At 41.4% G+C, this 18,330-nt stretch overlaps 3 protein-coding genes across 4 annotated transcripts; 2 read left to right on the forward strand and 1 right to left on the reverse strand.

Moving 5' to 3' along the window:
• The first annotated feature begins 1,028 nt into the window (after nucleotides 1–1,028).
• On the forward strand, nucleotides 1,029–3,066 carry lsm5 (LSM5 homolog, U6 small nuclear RNA and mRNA degradation associated). Its single transcript, XM_035142259.2, has 5 exons — nucleotides 1,029–1,223; nucleotides 2,068–2,163; nucleotides 2,298–2,325; nucleotides 2,416–2,488; nucleotides 2,822–3,066. The coding sequence occupies exons 1-5, from the start codon at nucleotides 1,178–1,180 to the stop codon at nucleotides 2,852–2,854; spliced, it is 276 nt and encodes a 91-aa protein (XP_034998150.1). The 5' UTR covers nucleotides 1,029–1,177; the 3' UTR covers nucleotides 2,855–3,066.
• Nucleotides 3,067–3,079: 13 nt separating this feature from the next.
• Nucleotides 3,080–6,211, reverse strand: psme2 (proteasome activator subunit 2). The gene is made up of 12 exons (XM_035142258.2): nucleotides 6,117–6,211; nucleotides 5,976–6,030; nucleotides 5,673–5,705; nucleotides 5,521–5,583; nucleotides 5,044–5,124; nucleotides 4,624–4,669; nucleotides 4,448–4,545; nucleotides 4,250–4,318; nucleotides 3,867–3,934; nucleotides 3,681–3,735; nucleotides 3,421–3,507; nucleotides 3,080–3,327 (listed from the first exon to the last, which is right to left on the reverse strand). Exons 2-12 carry the CDS (start codon nucleotides 6,021–6,023, stop codon nucleotides 3,247–3,249), a joined length of 729 nt encoding a protein of 242 aa, XP_034998149.1. The 5' UTR covers nucleotides 6,024–6,030; nucleotides 6,117–6,211; the 3' UTR covers nucleotides 3,080–3,246.
• A 505-nt stretch (nucleotides 6,212–6,716) lies between these two features.
• Nucleotides 6,717–17,688, forward strand: LOC118098446 (E3 ubiquitin-protein ligase RNF31-like). 2 transcript variants are annotated; one of them, XM_035142256.2, is made up of 24 exons: nucleotides 6,717–6,911; nucleotides 7,821–8,029; nucleotides 8,432–8,578; nucleotides 8,764–8,919; nucleotides 8,999–9,055; nucleotides 9,262–9,391; nucleotides 9,548–9,703; nucleotides 9,797–9,947; nucleotides 10,159–10,304; nucleotides 10,635–10,810; nucleotides 10,929–11,171; nucleotides 11,259–11,600; nucleotides 12,403–12,588; nucleotides 12,739–12,945; nucleotides 13,290–13,463; nucleotides 13,586–13,684; nucleotides 13,965–14,054; nucleotides 14,176–14,290; nucleotides 14,781–14,893; nucleotides 15,359–15,472; nucleotides 15,980–16,028; nucleotides 16,159–16,255; nucleotides 16,357–16,522; nucleotides 17,084–17,688. In XM_035142256.2, exons 2-24 carry the CDS (start codon nucleotides 7,826–7,828, stop codon nucleotides 17,129–17,131), a joined length of 3,366 nt encoding a protein of 1,121 aa, XP_034998147.1. In that variant the 5' UTR covers nucleotides 6,717–6,911; nucleotides 7,821–7,825; the 3' UTR covers nucleotides 17,132–17,688. The 2 variants fall into 2 exon arrangements, with proteins under 2 accessions (XP_034998147.1, XP_034998148.1); XM_035142257.2 differs by having other exon boundaries at nucleotides 10,635–10,777.
• The last annotated feature ends 642 nt before the right edge of the window (nucleotides 17,689–18,330 follow it).

Here is an 18,330-nt window from a genome sequence, read left to right on the forward strand (position 1 = left end):
AATAATTTAATAATTATACTAAAAAAATCTAATAATTAACTTAATTCATGAAGAACCTTTCAAAGCTTAACTTTACAAGTTAAAAAGGAGAAATTAATATCAAACAATAGGAAACAGTTAAAAACACCATTCATTGCATTGATAACTTGTTTATTTCTGCATATGACAATAAAGCCTATGAACCTTTGAAGCTTTGGAGCCTTCAAAAGAAACATCAAGTTTCAACCAGGTGTCAAAAGATCCAAAATGTCCTTAGGTGCAAGTCTAGAATGAGCCTTAAAAATAAATAAAATCTTAAAATATACATATATAAGTATAAATACATATTTATACATATCGTATAAACACTGTAATAATCTTTATTTTTATAACACCTTTCATACATGAGTGCTTTACATACAAGATAGATACAAATATTAATACAAATATAAACGTCTGAAAATGTAATTCATATAAAATAACAGATCTTAAGTAACATGAGAATATGTTAAAATTACATTTACAGGAAAAGGAAATAAAAAAGAAATACAATTTGATTACAAAATGCATAAATACAGTAAAGAAAGGGGTGAAAATTATAAAAGTATACAGAAATGGCTATTCATCACTGAATAGTGTTTAGGTTTTCATTTATTTATGTGTTTAACTTTTGATTTCTGCATTTATACTTACTTCATATTTGGTCCATAAGAATCATCTTCATCTGCTGATGTTTGTGCAACAAGGAATATTGTTTCTACTGACTCGTGTACACTTACACACACAATACTTATTATGTCATATTATTTTATAGCTGCAATTCACGTGAGACATTATTTATAAAATAAACAACCCTAGTGTTTGAAGTAGAACAGTAGTAGAGGCACAAAGTAGAAACGTGAGGAACCATCTTGACCTCAGTATTATTATCTCTGTTTGGTGAAAGAATGACGTCATGTATTGACAGCGCCATCACGTGGAACTAGATGAAAGGAGAAGACTTGACATTTGATTGGTTCCAGATCACAGATCGATAACAAATAAACGAACAGATCGATAACAAATAAACAAACAAACATCGATCTGTGTTTATTCCGCGTCTATATAAACATTGATTATCGATTAGTTCGGGTTTGATTGCTTTGGTCTTAGCCGACGATTCTTCTATCGATTGGTTGTGTCTGCACGTGGATCAAACATGGCGGCGACTCCAACAACGAACCCGTCCCAGCTGCTCCCGCTCGGTTTGTACTTTACCTGTTTTTATTAATTTCACTCACACGCAGACACGTTGGTGTTAAATCCGCGTGTGTTTGTTTCCGTTAAATCTGCGCGTGAGAAGTTTGAACGTGTCCGCGTTGTCTCGCTCGCTCGTGTTAGCATTATGCTAGCAGCTAGCTAAACTCTCGTGTTAACTCTGCTTCAGAATGAAGGAAATGTTCCAACAACAGGCTGATCAAGTTGAGATTAAAGTCCATGAGCACTTTATTAGGAACACCTTTCTGTGACTGGACAGTTCAACGTCTCTTCTCTGTGGGAAACAAACCCTGTGAGCTTCTGCTCTTGGTTCACATCCCATCAGTCCTGCACATTTCTCCTCTTTACGTCCATGATGCTGATTTCCTGGTTGAACCACTTCTGGAAGTTTGACCCTGGATCCAGGTCATGTGACCGAGGAGGTCACTGAAGTTCTCAGACATTCAAACAGTGAAAGTTTCCTCTTTGGGATGTTTGACCTGAAGCTCCTGACCTTTATCTCCACTAACTTAAAGCTGTGCTGCCACTTGTACAGGTGTTCCTAATAAACTGCTCAGAGACCGTATACAGCAGTACATGTAATATAACGTTTAAAACAAACGAGACGAACACGTTGGGGTAAAAAAAATCACCCAGGTTCAATCAGAAAATATTTAAACAATATAAAGCTTTGTCGTATTTATATATCTTTTAACATGTTAAAATGTTGAGGTGAGTAGGTGCGTTTTTATTTCAACTACAGAATTGTCGTTCTCTAGTTAAAGTGATACAAAGTTTTCAAGGAAAACGAGAAAGAAAATCAATTTAACAAATTATGAACGTGTCTTTCAGAGCTCGTGGACAAATGCATCGGCTCCCGGATTCACATCGTCATGAAAACGGACAAAGAAATCGTCGGCACCCTTCTGGGTTTCGATGATTTTGTCAGTATCCTTTCAGTCGTCATGGTTACAGCCTCTTAAAAATATACAACGCTCTTCCTCTAGTATTTATTAACGTGGGTGGTTTTTACTGTTTGGTTGAATTCTGCTCCAGAGTTTGTCCTGAACTCGTTTTCTCAGATATGGTCTTGGAGGATGTGACAGAGTTGTAAGTACATGTTTAGTTTTCGTTGAGTGAAGCTCAGTCACTTCTGAATCAGCTGCTGTTGAGTTAACTCATCGTGAATATCTGTTTCAGTGAAATCACACCAGAGGGACGGAGGATAACCAAACTGGACCAGATCCTCCTGAACGGCAACAACATCACAATGGTACGAAGATGTTTAGCTTCACTTAAACCATCTGAAAACAGACGAGCTCTTAAAATAAATACAAATAACTAAAGAGAGTTAAGAGAATATATTCTGTGTTCTATATTTTAAATATTGGATAAATGTTTTATGTTCAATCGTCAAAATCTGATGAAAAAACATGTCTGATTTATAATTTATAAACGAGCACTTTCAGTACTTTTATCATTTCTTATGGTTTATGGACTCACGTCACCTTTTAGCTGTGCTTGTACAGATTTTAGAGGAATTAAGTTTTAGACCTTCACAGTTAAATTAATTTCCTATAATATATAAATTTGTTTTGTTTTACAGCTCATACCTGGAGGAGAAGGTCCTGAAGTTTGAATCCCAGGGACACTTGTGTTTTGCTTCGTCTACGTTGTGTTTCTTAGTTTAAATCATTATTATTGTTGTTGGTCTTTCCTCTTGATCTTTTAAGGAGGAAAATATTTTTGTGGCGAGATTCCTCATTGATTTTGTTAATAAAAAATGAAAAAAACGATAAATGAGACGTTAACAATGAATCACATTTATTAAAAAGTTTTGTTACAAATAAATCAGTGACTCTCATTCTTTCTTCATTTTTTATTGCAGTTTTGCATTTGGACAAGTTGAATTCAGTGAAAATGTTAAAACTCATGTTTATTGAACCGAGTGGAACTCTCTGAGCCGAGAGTCGAGTGAGGTTGAAGATCCAGCTGTGAAGAATGTGTCCCTCCTCTTCATCACCTCCAGCTTCAGTACATGGACGGCTTCTCCTCTCCTTTCGGATTGGTCACCTTGTCCAGATTCTTGTTGACGATGTCAAAAATCTCGACCTTAAGTAAAGCGGGAGGAATAAAAAACATTTGAACGTGTTGGTGCAGCGTGATGTGGCGGTTTACGTTTCAGAGGAGGAAGGACGGACTCACGTAGAAGCCGCGGAGGTCGAGAACAATCACTTTGATTTCGGCGTAGATGCTGTCGTCTTTCTCGTGGACGAGCGAGCGATAGTCCATCTGGAGAGAGAGAGAGAGTGTGTCAGTTATACACATCAAGATCCATTTGATCATGGATTCGCTCAGCCGGAGAGTTCAGAACTTTTTGGGAATGTGATACTTAATTTCTGCCTCTTTAAATATTGATATTAAAAACTATGAATGACTTGAAGCCCAGAACATTTTAAACTCACCACATGAGTTTCTTTAGCAGCTTTGGCGACAGCGTCTCCCCTTTCTGAGAAGTACCTACATTTCAAAACAAGAAAAACAAAACGTGTTTTTAAAAGTTTAAACTAGGAAAAGTGTCCATACATTTGTGATCATATCTTTTTTTTTTACATCATTACACTTAAAACAAATATCTACATCCAACCCACTTGTTGATGTTTGTTTGAAAACCGTCAACTTTGGTTTTCACAGCAGCGATTCTCTCCAAGATTTTCTCCTGTGGTGGAGAAATTAGCAGAAATGAAACACTTAAACTAAAATGTTACGATATCAGACAACCAGATTATCACGTGAAAAGCAATTAGCGATAATGACGTTATATCGCAATAAATAATTTCAACTTACACTTGGTTTTTTTTCAAATTAATTAGACTAAAAAAAAATGCTGGAGTGTGATTTAGATATTAACTACATCACAGGGTAAAGAAACCAGAGTTACACAAAACTATCATATATGATATTAGCAGATGATCAAGATTAAACATTTTTAAATACCATCGTTTTAATCAATACTTTTGAAAAGAACATGCACCTGAATGACGACTCCAAAGTCATTTCCATCCTCTATTTTGGGGATGAGATGTTGAATCCAGCAGGAAACCTGAAGGGAAACAACACGAGTGAGTTTAACTTCGATAAATGAGAATTTAAACATTTTCATATTTACTCTTCGGATATTATTCAGTGTTTTAAAGCAGATCCTGGGCTCAGCGTTCATCTCTGCACTCACCGTGGTGATGATCCCCCTGAAGGCAACGATCTCAGGTTTCACTTTGTCCAAAGCCAACATGATCTTCTCGTTCCCCTTGATGAAGCCACATTTTGGAGCTGGAGATGAAAAGTCACGAGTTTGTTAAATCTCAGCCTCGACAATAACACCTTATAAAAATAAATAAAACTCCGTACCTTTCTTCTTCTTCTCGCCGTCTTCATCCTTGTCGGTCTCCATTTCCTGCACAACCAGTTTCACATAGTTTGTCATGTTTGCTTTTGCAAAACCGATTAAAGGTGAATATAACAACATGTTATATAACTTGTTATTAGTTGCATTCACAGAGTAGTTTGTGTCGATGAACCAATCACATGAAATGGTGTTATTACAACATAACGTTGGCATTGCCTCAATAAGTTATACCATAGACTGTAAATAAAGATGGACGACATGTTCCCACTTCCCATAAATGACAGAAACCAGACTAGCTGACTTCACAGTTTCTATGTCGAATGGTTGATTTAAATTTAATCTGAAATAAGTGGGTGAAGTGAATTCTCTCTGTTCAGGTGGTTGCTTTGAAAGACGACTGTGTGGAGCTGCTCTGCACTCACCTCCTCTGCTGAGGGGGGGTCAGGTATGGGGATGTCCAGCGGAGCCAGGAGTGAGGACGCGTCCACGTTCAAGGCACCGTCCTGTAAACGGGGACAGAAGAACAGGAACCACAGGTGTTAACTTCTATTTTTCAACTTTATTTCATTATAGCTGAGCGGAGAATCTCCTGCTGTGAAAGACAAACTCTGGAGAAAGTCCCGACCCGGTTCTACGGATCTCCAGAGTTCATGTCTGAAAACAACTTTTATGTCCTCAGCTTCTTTTGAAGAACACAATGAGCTTGAATAAGAAACTCATTTCAAAGACGTGTCTTTATCCAAAGCTCTAGAAAACAGGAATTACTTCAATGGGCATCTTACAGAATCAGGAACTGTGCACGAATGATGCCGGGCATATGACTGGCCCCTGATTTAGAGAGATCCTACATCCTGAGGGTCCATACAAAGTGTGATATGATGGAAACTGAAGTTTCTGACCTGGAGCAGAGCATCCAGCTGAGTTATCTTCTTTGGGATGACAGTGGAGAAGAGATTCTCTGCCTGGAAAACAATCACGTTATTCACAAAGCTCAGGAACAAAGAGATTTCCTTTTGAATACATGAACTTAAGAAGAGGAAGCTGCACAGACCTCACGGTGCAGGTGCTGCTGGACCTTCTCCACCTGCAGGGAACACGAGACAGAAACTATCCTCACTGCTGAGTCACGTTACACTAAAACCTGAAATTCACTGGATTTACTTTCGCTTTCCTCTCAGGGGGAACTTTACCGATCGTTTACCGACGTTTCTCAAAACGCTTCACGTTTCACAAACTGATCGTCTCCACGGTAAAGTTCATTCTATCCTTTAGCACCTTGACTTGTGTGTGTGTGTGTCTGTGTGTGTCTGTGTGTGTGTGTCCGTCCTGAATGGGCCGAGCGGCTCCCCCTCACCTTCCCTGCAGCCTCGGGTCTGATCCTCAGGTTCGATGCCTTCGACATGACGACGCTGCAAAACGAGATAAAGACGAAACAATGAGAAACAGTATGAAGTGTGAAGAGTGGATCTGAAAGTTGAGGCGGTTCGGTCGTTACCTTGTAGTTCGTGTATTTCCTTCTGCACGTTACTTTCGATTTTACACCAGTTGGACCAGTTTGCGCCTCCCACTGCCCCCCTTCCGTCACATGCAGAACTGACTCCCACCACCGACACGAGGAGGAAACAGTAAATGTACAGATACAGACGTTATCAACACAGAAATATACTTTAAACACCAAATCCAATGATTTATACGGAAACAATCTAAATGTAGAAATACATAAATAATATATAAACACCAAATCTTATTTACTTTTTTCTTATTAGTTTTTTGGTTTCTTAGTTTGGTTTTTAGTATGAAAACAATTAAGTGTTGAAAGACCGAGATAATATTGTCAACACCAAATCATCATTATTATTTTGTTTAGCTTCTAGCGGCCACTCGGTGAATTGCAGGTTCCACACAGACTTCCTCCAGACTCAAACCTGTGAAATCCTTCAAACTACGTGTTAGTCCTTATTTAGTTCGTTAAAAAAACAAAAAAAACGTTGTTTAAGATTCTAATGAACTTTTTAACAAACTTTTTGGAGACGACTGCTTTTTAATTAGCAAGAAACTCCCCCCTTGCTTTTATTTTGAAACAGGAAGTGGAGCCGAGACGCTAAACGTCGGAGTGGACTTCCGGGTTTGAAGCTAACGCTAGCAGCTGATCTCCAGTCAGTTCCAAGCTGAGTGAGGATGACACTTCAGCAGCTTTAAAACACTTTATCTGATCTCCTGTCCCCGACGGAGGACCGGTCGCCCTCAGTCCGGACGGAAGCAGCGCGAGGGGACACGTTGGACACGTCAGGTACCGAGCGGGGACGGTGTCTCCTCAAAGTTTCGGTTTCAAACTATCGAGAAATGTTGTTGTCAGCTTTGATTTCTGTCTTTAAAATGCAACTTGTCACACGAGACACGTGGAAAGGGACAGACCCGGTTCTTCCGAGGACTCCGGTCCGACTGAGGAGGAGCGTCACGACGGTTCTGACCCGTCTCACCTGCAGCTGTTTACTGTCACTGAGGGGAACTATTATTAACCTGCACTTCCCCCAGCAGCTTCATATGCTTATGAATTATACATTAAATATACTTAAATGTACTTTCTAGCCACATACTGACAACTTGCACCCTGAAGAAATTACATTCAGTTTCGTTTTACTTGTTGTGGTTTTTATGTACTTTTTAATTTAAAAATAATCCAGACTGGTGCCTTTTGTCAATGTCTCAAAAAGTACATGATCAACTCAGAATGTAATTTATAATACTACTAATATTGCTATTGCATAAGAATTGACAGTATTATGAGCACAAGTTAAGTTCTGTGAAGTGAAATACTCTTGAGAATCTAATTTATTAATGTTATAGGATGTTTTAAAAGTATGTTTTTAAAGCCTCTCTGACCCAGGAGGACAGAACATAGAGTAAAGTCAGAGGAAGTACACGTTGAGTACACAAGGTTGAGTTCGGACGCTCGATAGATAACAACTGGAGGAAGGAAGGATCTGTGTACTTTTTAACTTTCTGCATTTGGTATTGAGAATAAAAGTTTCCTTCCTTCACCCTACAGAATATCCCTCTGTCTTAGGTTTGTCTCTAACAATTACTTATGTTTAATAAGACACTTGTACTGCATCAATATTTGGAATGTGCCAAAAATGTCTTTTTTTGGTGATAAATCATTTAAAAATCAACTTATACTCAAATGTTGTCATTTCAGCGGCGATGAGCAGCAGCTCTCTCTCCGTGCAGATGGACGAGGTCCGGAGGAGAGCTCAGTCCGTCCTGTCCTCCTCCGGCGTCGCCCAGGATGTGAAGGCCGACGTCCAGACGATGGCGAGCATCGCTCTGCCGCTGTCGGAGAAGTACCGCCACCTCACAGCCGAGGAGATGCTGAGGGAGAACACCGCCAGCCGCAGCAAGCAGGAGGTCGGCCTCTCTCGTTTCAGATCAGAATAACCCACCAGGAAAATTTGTATTGTTTTTTTTAAATGTCGTAAAATCTGAAAATCTTATATCCGAGCACGAGAGGGAAGAAATAACTAACCTGCTGACATGTGATCGTAACGTTTTCTTTTAAAAGATTTTAAAAAGGACAAAATGTGAAGAAAAAGAAAGATGGAGACTCAAAAACATTTATTTTACAAGACTATACTGTAAAAGTACAACACATAAAAAATAAGAAATCATTGTTTTACATAAACACGCGTTAGTAGTAAGTAATTCGGACTTGGACATTGTTGTATAGATATAGTTTGACCCTTGACCTTTTATTTAAGTGTAGTGACCCTCAGGACTTTACCGACTCAGCAACTTCCATCTCCACAACAGGTCCTGGAGTCGTTGAGCAGACTGGTCAAGGCCCTGGGTATTCTGGAGAAGTACGGCTGTAACCTGACCTTCCCCGCCCGGCCCAAATACTGGAGGAGCGTCAAGCACAACAACCCGGTCTTCAGAACCACGGTGGACGCCATCAAGGTGAGGGAAACCTGACAGGTTGAATAGTTCTGCCTTAAACATTTCATTTAGCGCAGGTTTGACGTTTTTATGAGTCCCTATTTTGTGCAGAAATTAACATTTAAAAAGAAATAAGTGAAATTATAAAGTCAGAGGTGTGTGTATATGGATCAACCAGCTTCTTGAACAAAGCTCTCCTCTCACAGGGAGGCCGCAGAGTCCTCTTCCTCTACGGTTACACCAACCAGCAAATCGATGGCCTCAGTTTTCCAGATGAAGTCGGCCAACCAGACTCTGAAAAAGTTGCCGCAGTGACGCTGGAGGTCATGACCTTACGCACGGAGGTGGACATGATCGTTAAGGTTCGTGTCTGAGCGCTGTCAATCATCCCACTGCTGTAAATTCTATAAGTAATTCACCATATTCCATTTGTTTGTTCAGGGCACCCATCCTCACCTAGAACACTTCAAAGATATCTTCCCATTTCTCGAGCAGCAGGTCTGTACAAACATTCGTGTTCTTCTTCATTTCTGTTACTTATTGTTTACATTATCCTTCATCTACGTCTTCATCTTCTATGAATCAGTATTTTACTTCACAACTCACGATTTAATCAGTTTAAATGTTTTATTTTTCACTATTTTCTTCCAAAGCTTTACACATTTAACGTGAAAAACGTTTTTACTGTGATGCTGTTTCTTTAGGAGGCGGTGGTGAATGACTCGGTGGTTATTCCGCCTGCGGAGGAGCAGCAGGGAGACAATCCACAGGTCCTCTCTCCTTCACCCAAACCTGCTCCGGGCCCCGTGGGACAGCCCCTGAAGCCCTCAGCTGGTGAGCTGCTGCCAAACCAGAGAAACGAAAAGTGAAACCCAGTCAAAATGTGGCTTCGATGCTCATTTATCCTTCATTTGTACCAGTAACATTGAATATCGTTCCCAGAGGCAACAGCTAAGTGTCGTTTACATCCTTTGTTGCTTGTGTGTCCAGGATCTCTCGCAGCTTGTAATTTGTGTGGTAGCCCTTCGTCACTGGTTTGCCCCTCATGTGACAGTCGGGCCTTTTGCGACGCATGTGATGGGCTCTTTCATCGCCACCCTTCCAGAGCCGCTCACAAGAGAGACAAAATACAGAAAAGCCAACTGGGTATGCCACATCACAACCGGCCTTAAATCAGAGGTAGAGTTAGTTTTTAACTTGTATGGTTGTTTATGGTGTGTGTGTGTTTGTTCCCCACAGAGACCTGCGGTATCTGTGGTGTTTCCACTGTCCAGTCTCAGTGCTCCACCTGTGTCCAGAGGTTGTGTCTGAACTGTGACAAACTGTTTCACTCTCACCCCGACCGCAAAGGACACAACAGGTCTGTCCTCGCAGCAGCCAAAACAGCCAGGTGAGGATGTTAAACATAAGCGCTTATTGACAGAAATATAAGTGAATGATATATGTGCTCCGAAGCAAGAAGCAAAATTAAGAACTCCAGTGAAGCCTAATGTACAGGTTGTCTCTCTCCGCCACTGCAGAATAAAGCAAACGTCTCTTATTGGAACAATGGCTACACGACACCCTGAATGTGATTTATTTCTTCTTCCGTCCTCTTTCAGTCTGTCTCTGTCTCCTTGGGCGTGTGCACATTGCACCACGGTGAACGAGATGCGAGCTGTTCTCTGCTCGACCTGCGAGCGGCCTCGACTCTCCACGGCTGCTTCCACCGCTCAAGAGAGTTCAGTTCCCACCTCACCAAACACCGGTGAGACACAATAACCATAAACTTCATTTATGCGGCACGTCATTAATTCAAGTTACAAACTGTGCTTTTAATGAGGGAAAAGATTAAAACACTTTAGCACTGCAATAATATCATGTAATAAAATATTTATTTACTCTTTTTAATTTAAATCTAATCTCAGGAAAATCCCATGTGTCATATTTCAACTAGATCGAGCACTAAATCATTATCGTCTGAATAATAACCTGGAAAATGTAAAAGCAAAACCTGTTGAGGAACCAAAGTGATGGTACGAAGCAGCGGAGCAGTAAGAGTGTTGTTGTGTGTTCGTGTGTGTGTCTGTTCCCTCAGAGTGGCAGTGTAAGAGCTGCACTGTTATGAACCAGGGCAGCAGCATCCTGTGCGAGGTGTGTGAGCGCCCTCGTCTGGCCACTCGCCCGCCTGTCGCCCCGGCCCCGTCCAGCTCTGGATCTCAGTCTGATGTCAACACAAAGGTTTGTCTCCCTGTCACTCTACTCCCTGCTCAGGTAGTTAATACTGTATGAGCAGGTAAACAGCCGATTGTAATCTCATGAACGATGAACAACTCTTCATCTGGTAAAAACCTGGTAATATATTTGTCTTTCTTTTCTTTCTCCTTCACAGTGGACCTGTCAGTTCTGCACCTATGTGAACACCAAGCCCACGGTGTGTGAGATGTGCAGCCTGCCATGTAAAGACTCTCCTGGCGACTCGGTGCCTCAGTCTCTTCAGCAGCCGCCGTCCGTCACTAAGGATCAAACTCAGGCGGCGGCCGTGAAGCCGACGGCGAGTCCAGGAGTGAACCTGGAGCTGAAGAGACAACAGATGATGAGGGAGGACGGACTCAGCCTCATCCACCAGATCAGGGTCAGTCTTCATCCGAACAAGGGGACACAACCACGTGACAACAAATCTAACACAGAATAATTAATAATAATAAACCCTCCATCCTAGGAAGCAGAAAAACAAGATGTCAGCCCGGAGGAGGTGTACGCGGCCCTGTGCGTGTGCGGCGGCAGCAACGTCAACCCCTGTGATTGGCTGACGTCAGAGCTGCCTCACCTGCTGGATGAAATCTGCGCTATGGCGGCGTCCGTCCAGCTGAACTGCAAGACAGGGGATTCTGGGATACAACCCGTGGTGGATAGAGACAGAGAGGAGTCGGCGGAGAGCGAACCCAGCGCCACAGTCGAAGATGTGAAGCTGTCCAGAGCCGAGGCTAAGCTGGCGTGGTTAGCAGCGGGAGGAGACACCGACAGAGCCGTGACGCAGCTGCTGAGAGACCGACAGGCCAAGGTGGGAAAATGAATCTGTCAAGCAGACACCTCCAGATACAAAACAAGGTGTCAAGTAACACTATGCAGCTTTCCTTTACCCTGAACCAGCAGCTTGATGAACACGAGTTTAATTGTTTGGTGAGTGTGAACAAGGAGAAAGTTTCCTCCTTCACTCCCTGAACGTCTGTTCTGTGCTGAAATACATTTTGTGAGAAAACAGGACGTCTCCTGAGTCGCTCCCACTTACTGACCTTGAACAGATAAGTCCGAACAAAGACGGTTCTGTGGAGCGTTGGGAGTGAAGCCTTGCACGACCATCTCGACCGTGGTTGATGAGCAGAGCCTGACACGAAGAAGAAGAAGTACCACATCCACGAGTTAGGAAGGGCTTCACAAAGAAATAAGTTACACAGGGAGGGGAGAGTAGAGAACACAGAGTTACATACATGTGGTTACAGTGTTAAAACAGTTGTGTGTCACATAGAGATATACGCTGACACATCAATGTCTGTAGAGCCTGAACGACATTATTGAGATGAGCTTTTCACAGACACATATCAGAGTTTATGTTTTCTGATATGAAAACGCTTCATTTGCAGAATAAATAGAACTTTTGGTTACAAGTTACGAAAGAAAATTCCCCCCTTGAAATAAATTCCTGTGGTTTCGAACAGTTACTGCGGTTGTGTAAGATTTAGTGAGTGACTTCCTGATCGAGGTTTTAAGAGGGTTACAACCTCGATTCCAGCGTATTAGACACTTCCTGTATCACATCTGTAAACATCTGCCTGGGCGTTTCCTTCTTGTGTCCTCGTGCCCAGATGAGGGAGCTCCACTCTCTGGGCTTCAGGGATGTGACCCAGTGTGAGGAGGCTCTGCGGCTGAGTGGAGGTGAGGTCAAAGGGGCCTTGTCGCTGCTTCAGCGCCCCCTACTGGAGCCTTTCCACCAGCGTATCTGGACCACCCAGCTCGAGCCGCCGATTGATCCCAAAAACCCGGACAAACAGGTCGGTGTGCGGCAAATTACAGGAGCCAACGGTTTTAATATTCAAATCTTGTACGTGTGAAAACGTGTTATGTACTGAAATAGACAAACATTCCTTCATATCTGGGGTGTGGTGTTAATGTACTTTAACCCCTTGTCCTCCTCCCCTCAGAGGATGTGCAGGCGGCTGCTGGCGTTGTACGACCTGCCCAGCTGGGGGCGCTGTGAGCTGGTGCTGGCGTTGCTTCAAGAGCCAGATGTCACCTACTCCCTGGAGGATGTGGTTCAAGCTGTGAAGGAGTCACATGACAAGGATTTCATCAGGCGTCTCCTCAAGAATGAGTGTCCGTGCTGCCTGTGCATCTTCCCTCGGTGCAAGGTGAGTCAGTGACGGGTCGTTCACATGAATCTGTTTCTGGAAACTTCTGCTTCAGGATGTTGACGCCAAATCCAGGGATTTTTCCACCAGCACCGTTTGCACAAAATATTATAATTTCCGTTCTTTAGCTGAAGCACGTTGTGGTTGTGTATATTTAAGACTTTGATTGAAGATCAGGTCGCATTTTATTAAAGTTTTATGCAGAAACCAACTAATTAGAATTTGTCTTGCCCCTGTATTATTTTAAACGCTATCCAGTCGATTCTTTTAACTCCGACTTCTGTAGATTTGCTCCCATCTGCGGAGCGCGTTCATCGTTTCCTCCACATCTGTTTCTTTTCCAGATGCAGTCTCTGACTTCCTGTCAGTGCTCGGTGTGTCACGAGTGTTTCGGTCAGCACTTCACCGTCGCTGTGAGAGATAAACACATCAGAGACATGGTGTGTCCTGTCTGTGGAGAGCCCGACATCAATGACCCCGAACAACTGGACAGCTACTTCTCCACACTGGACATACAGGTGAGCTGAGGAAGACGAGCATCAATATACTGAGTATGTTCAGAAAGACACTTGTATAAATATATACAGAATATATTTATAATAATGCTTTAAATTGTTTTAATAACATTTTGTCTCTGCAGCTGCGCGACTGTCTGGAGCCTGAAGTGTACGAGCTGTTTCATAAAAAGTTGACGGAGCACGCTCTCATGAAAGACCCAAAGTTCCTCTGGTGCTGTCACGTGAGTTAATGATTTGTTATTCAAAAGTCATAAACATCCTTATAAATAGACTCTTATCTGAAAGTCAAACAAATATTGTACGTGTACGTGTCATTTAACCATTTGTATATTAGAAATATGAAAATACAAACTGTTTTTATTTGGGCGTTTTCTTTTTACCGGCTAGATAAATAAAAACAGAGAATAAATGATGGGAGAATAAAACGTACGTATGAATATGTGTCAATAATTTAAATGAATGTAAAATAATCACCATTTCTCGTCCGTCTAACGTCGTCAGTGCATCTCTGGGTTTATCAACGATGGAGACCAGCTGAAAGTCACATGTCCGTCATGTCGCAAAAGTTTTTGTACCCAGTGCAAGAAACCTGTGAGTATTAGTTCTGTTTGTTATCATTTTTCATCACATGTAGCAACTGATGTTGTGATTGAAAGTAATGAAAAGTTCCTCTGACACAGAACTTTGACACTTTCTCTCTCTCTGGTGTCAGTGGGAGCCTCAGCACCAGAACCTGTCCTGTGAGCAGTTCCAGCAGTGGAAGAGGGAGAACGACCCCGAGTACCAGAGGCAGGGCCTGGCCGGCTATTTGAGAGACAACGGCATCAGTGAGTCGCTGCGAACTTAACTTTACCTTAAACCACAAGTTTCATTTCAGTATTTCTACATCCTGACTCGTACTTTCATTTAAAACTATCCACTGTTACTGGGTTGATTTACTCATTTATTGTCCTGAGTGTTTGTCAGACTGGTTTTTACGGGCTGGTCCTGATACAGAGATAAGGGAGTAAAAAAGTGGATGTTGTTTTTTTTATTGGTGGATGAATTGATGATGGAAGCAACAGGCTGTTGGAGCTGTAATCTTTTACAGTCATTCTATGTTGTGATAACTTTTACGTTTGAAACTTTTGCTAATTTTGAAAGCTTGACTTCTTCTTGTAATGATTGTTGTAGTGAGATATTCCTATTTTTAGATAAGTAAATCTGTATATTCATACTTTGCAGATGTTCATCCTGCTGACCCGAGCTTTCTGATTCAACTCAAGCTTTTAGTATTTCATTAACAGGACGAACACATTTGTTTGTGGTCTCTTGCAGCCTGTCCTCACTGTAGGTTCCAGTACGACCTGACCAAAGGTGGCTGCATGCACTTCTCCTGCTCCCAGTGCAGGTACCAGTTCTGCATTGGCTGCAACAACCCGTACCACAAGGTGAGATGGATGCACGTCGACAAAGTGTCACAGTTGGAGCCTCGGAAACGGCAACAGGAAATCTTAGTTAGTGCCTCTGTCGTGTATCAGCATCTATCACACAATCGCTCGAGGTCGTTAAAAACGAATTAACTGGCAATGTTTGAAAAGCCAAGGAGGTCGTAGGAGAACACTGAACACTGTCCTGAAGGCTTTGTCAGAATCCTCAGTGACTTCTCACCATCTGGAGGAAAAAGGCTGAGAAACGAAAAAGCAGAGTTAACTAAAAACCCTCAGAGGAGAAGTTGTTATGTTGATATTATTAGAGACTTGGAGAGGAATCACGATCTGTAAACAACGAGCGAACATTGGAGAAAACAGTTTGAACAGTTTTAAGTGCAAACACATAAAATACATCTTTTGTGGACAGGATGCAGACTTTTCAAGTTCTGGACCTCATCAGTATTTATTCTGTGTCTCGTGCAGACGGGATGTACGAAGCCTCAGTGCAGTATCCCCGGTCTACATGCACATCACCCTCGAGACTGTCGCTTCTATCTGAGAGACTGGGAACCACCGAGACTCCAGGCCCTGCTGCAGGTAACGCTGCTGTTTATGGTTGAGATCATAATGTCACAGAAAATGCCAGAAAATTCCCCATAGCCACTTATTCAAATAGCTTTTTTACATCAGTCTACAGTCTGAAAGCATAAATATTCGATTTGTTATCGTGTGTATGAAATCAGGTAATCAGGAAAATCTCTAGTTTTGTTGTTTGGGACATTCTGGTGGTTCGTTCTTTCTTTCTTTTGTAGAACATCTCAGTTTTCACTTGATGACTTAAGAGTAAACTAACTTTAAAAAAAGTATTTTACATTTCCTTCCAACATCAGCTCCTGTTGGAAACTCTCTCCTTCCTGAAAACGAAAGAATAAACATAAGATCAGTAGAACATGAATTGTGTTGTTAATTAAAGCATCATCAGTGTGTTAATAACAACAGTTGTGTTTCCATCCCTGATCATGTGTCCTGTTGAATTGAACTCTCCACTCTGACTCACTCACAAACCTGGTATTAGAATTCATAGATTTGTTTTTCCACTTCCAGAGGAGCGGAGTGGAGTTCAACACGGATCCTTCCACTGGAACTCAAACTGGTAAAACATCTGTGTTCTACTCGTCTTGTCTGGGGTCTCATTGTTTAAGAACAACACAAAAATACACAAAGTAAAGTAAACTTTGTTCAGGAGAAATCCGTGTTTCAAGTTCTTCTCGTCTCTGAACCAGACACTTGTGGAGTGATGGAGCAGAAAGACGAAGCAGGTCAACACAGCGATTCACCGTGTGGCCTCAAAACACAGCCAGGACAAGCTGGACTCTGCGAGTGAGTGTCCTTCCTTCTGTCTTTCTCTGTTTCTTTCTCTCTCTTTCTCTCTCTATCTATCTATCTATCTATTTAATCATTTGTTCCCTCCCTTGCTTCAGGAGACACTACCGCGAGTACCTGGTGAGTCTGATCAACGCTCACTCTGTGGACCCGGCTCTGCAGTACGACGCCGTGGAGCTGGTTCGAGCCTGTGAGCGATACCAGGTGGACGTGCAGAGAGGGGAGGGCGAGGACGACAACGCGTATCACGCTCGCCTGCTCCAGGTGAGACGCTCACGTCACGAGGTTCAACTGGAGGAACGAGCCGCACGTCAGATCTGACTGTGGAGCATTGAAAGGCCCATTTTAATTATCTGTTAATAAATGTGATACTTATGTTGGACGCCCACTTGTTAACACTTGGCTACGAATATGTTGCACAACAATAGGATCTAATTTAGGCCGTTGTATCGTGACACTAGCATGACAGATTAAGACGTGTTGTTTTAATGTCTGGCACAGCATTCAGACTTTTAAATAAGACTGGTTCGACTCACCAAACCAGCAGCGGAGATCCTCAGTGGTTTCCAAGAAGTCAGCTTGTCCGATGTCGACTCCAAATTTAGCCGAGGAGCTTGATTACATTTCCATCACGGGGCCAGTAACAGAAATTCAACATGGCTAGTTACCTTTCAAATTTAAATCTCTCACCTCTTTTCAAAAGTGCTCAACATTACACACTTTGTAATGGTTGTGCTGGTGCTGGTGCTGCGGCCTCTCTTTGGAAACAAATAATCATCTCGATCTCGGTGACTAAGTAAGATTTGTTTTTTTGTTTCCTGACAGAAACTGGGTGAGGTTCCTCTCGGAGAAAAGGTTCTGCGCAACAAATGAAGATTCCTGCTCAGCTCCTCAGCGCCGGGCTCCGGGAAGAAAGATCTGAAACCAAAAACCTCCACAGAGTCCGACTGCTGACGAACGAGAGGTCGATCCAATCACCTGCAAAGAACTTTGAGTCGTCATTCGGTGACGAGTCACGAGTCCGATTTCTGTCGTTTCTGCTGTTTTCTATGTTAAAAAATCTATATTTTTTTCCTTGTTGATCATAAAGAGAAAATTGATTTTGAATAAGAAACAATTCTTCGTTATCTTCTACTGTTTCTCGCTGAGTCTTAAAAATGTTGGAACTTCATCTCAGGTCGTGTGATGCATGATGTAAACTTTACAAAAACGTTAAAACGAATGTATCTGTGTTTTATTTGAATATTATAAGAATCTTATGATTTATCTTATGCACATAATGTACGTTAAAATTTATATATCTGAACAGGGGAAAGGTATTCTGAAAAATTATATAAACAAATATTATTATTCACTGTCTGGAGGGTTTTAATGTTCTCTATAAACGATGAATCAATCAAACTCAAATAAAGTATATGATTATTTTGAAATGTGGATTTGTTCTGGACTCACTCGCTCACAGTTTTTTGGCTCAGTTGAGAGATTTTGTCGTTATACACTTTTCAATCAAACTATTTATTTTGGCACGAAATGAACAAGTTGTGTTTGTTACTAGAAACATTTACTCAGATAATGTACTTAAGTTTAATTTAGAGGGACTTTTGTTTGACTGAAATGTTCTTCTCATACTACTTCATACTTTTACTCCTACAGACAAGAAGGCAAATGTTGTACTTTTACTGTCCGACATTTATCTAACACTCTAACACATTTGAATTGTAAGACTCAAAGTATCCGAACAACCAGGAGAAGTTAATGAATCTCAATCTGTGGATTGACCCAGTTTAAAATACAGTAAGAGTTCAGTATGTGTATATATATATATAAGTAACATATTTATAGATGTATAAGAAGCTGGTTAGTATAAGATAATTAGTCATGAATGACTTATGGAGAAAGGCTGAGATTAAATAAGTTTGTACTTTGAATATGTAGATGAAATCATTGTTTGTAAATAATCCTTTTTTTAACACGTTTATATAATTTATCCTTTTCATTTACACGTTCGAAATCAATCAAATGAATGAATGAATCGTATTTTTGAGACATTTTCTTAAACCTTTGCGCTGAGA

This window comes from Hippoglossus stenolepis, chromosome 19, assembly GCF_022539355.2.
Source record: "Hippoglossus stenolepis isolate QCI-W04-F060 chromosome 19, HSTE1.2, whole genome shotgun sequence".
NCBI classification, from domain to species: Eukaryota; Metazoa; Chordata; class Actinopteri; order Pleuronectiformes; family Pleuronectidae; genus Hippoglossus; species Hippoglossus stenolepis.

Bases quoted from the DNA above. Each gene is read 5' to 3' on its own strand.
- lsm5 (XM_035142259.2), top strand. From the start codon at position 1,178: ATGGCGGCGACTCCAACAACGAACCCGTCCCAGCTGCTCCCGCTCG. The intron at 1,224-2,067 runs GTTTGTACTTTA...CGTGTCTTTCAG, and splicing joins GTCCCAGCTGCTCCCGCTCG to AGCTCGTGGACAAATGCATC. The intron at 2,326-2,415 runs GTAAGTACATGT...TATCTGTTTCAG, and splicing joins TTGGAGGATGTGACAGAGTT to TGAAATCACACCAGAGGGAC.
- psme2 (XM_035142258.2), bottom strand. From the start codon at position 6,023: ATGTCGAAGGCATCGAACCTGAGGATCAGACCCGAGGCTGCAGGGAAG. The intron at 5,584-5,672 runs GTCTGTGCAGCT...ATTGTTTTCCAG, and splicing joins AGCAGCACCTGCACCGTGAG to GCAGAGAATCTCTTCTCCAC. The intron at 5,125-5,520 runs GTCAGAAACTTC...CCCCGTTTACAG, and splicing joins AGCTGGATGCTCTGCTCCAG to GACGGTGCCTTGAACGTGGA.
- LOC118098446 (XM_035142256.2), top strand. From the start codon at position 7,826: ATGAGCAGCAGCTCTCTCTCCGTGCAGATGGACGAGGTCCGGAGGAGA. The intron at 15,473-15,979 runs GTAACGCTGCTG...TTCCACTTCCAG, and splicing joins GACTCCAGGCCCTGCTGCAG to AGGAGCGGAGTGGAGTTCAA. The intron at 16,256-16,356 runs GTGAGTGTCCTT...CCCTTGCTTCAG, and splicing joins GGACAAGCTGGACTCTGCGA to GAGACACTACCGCGAGTACC.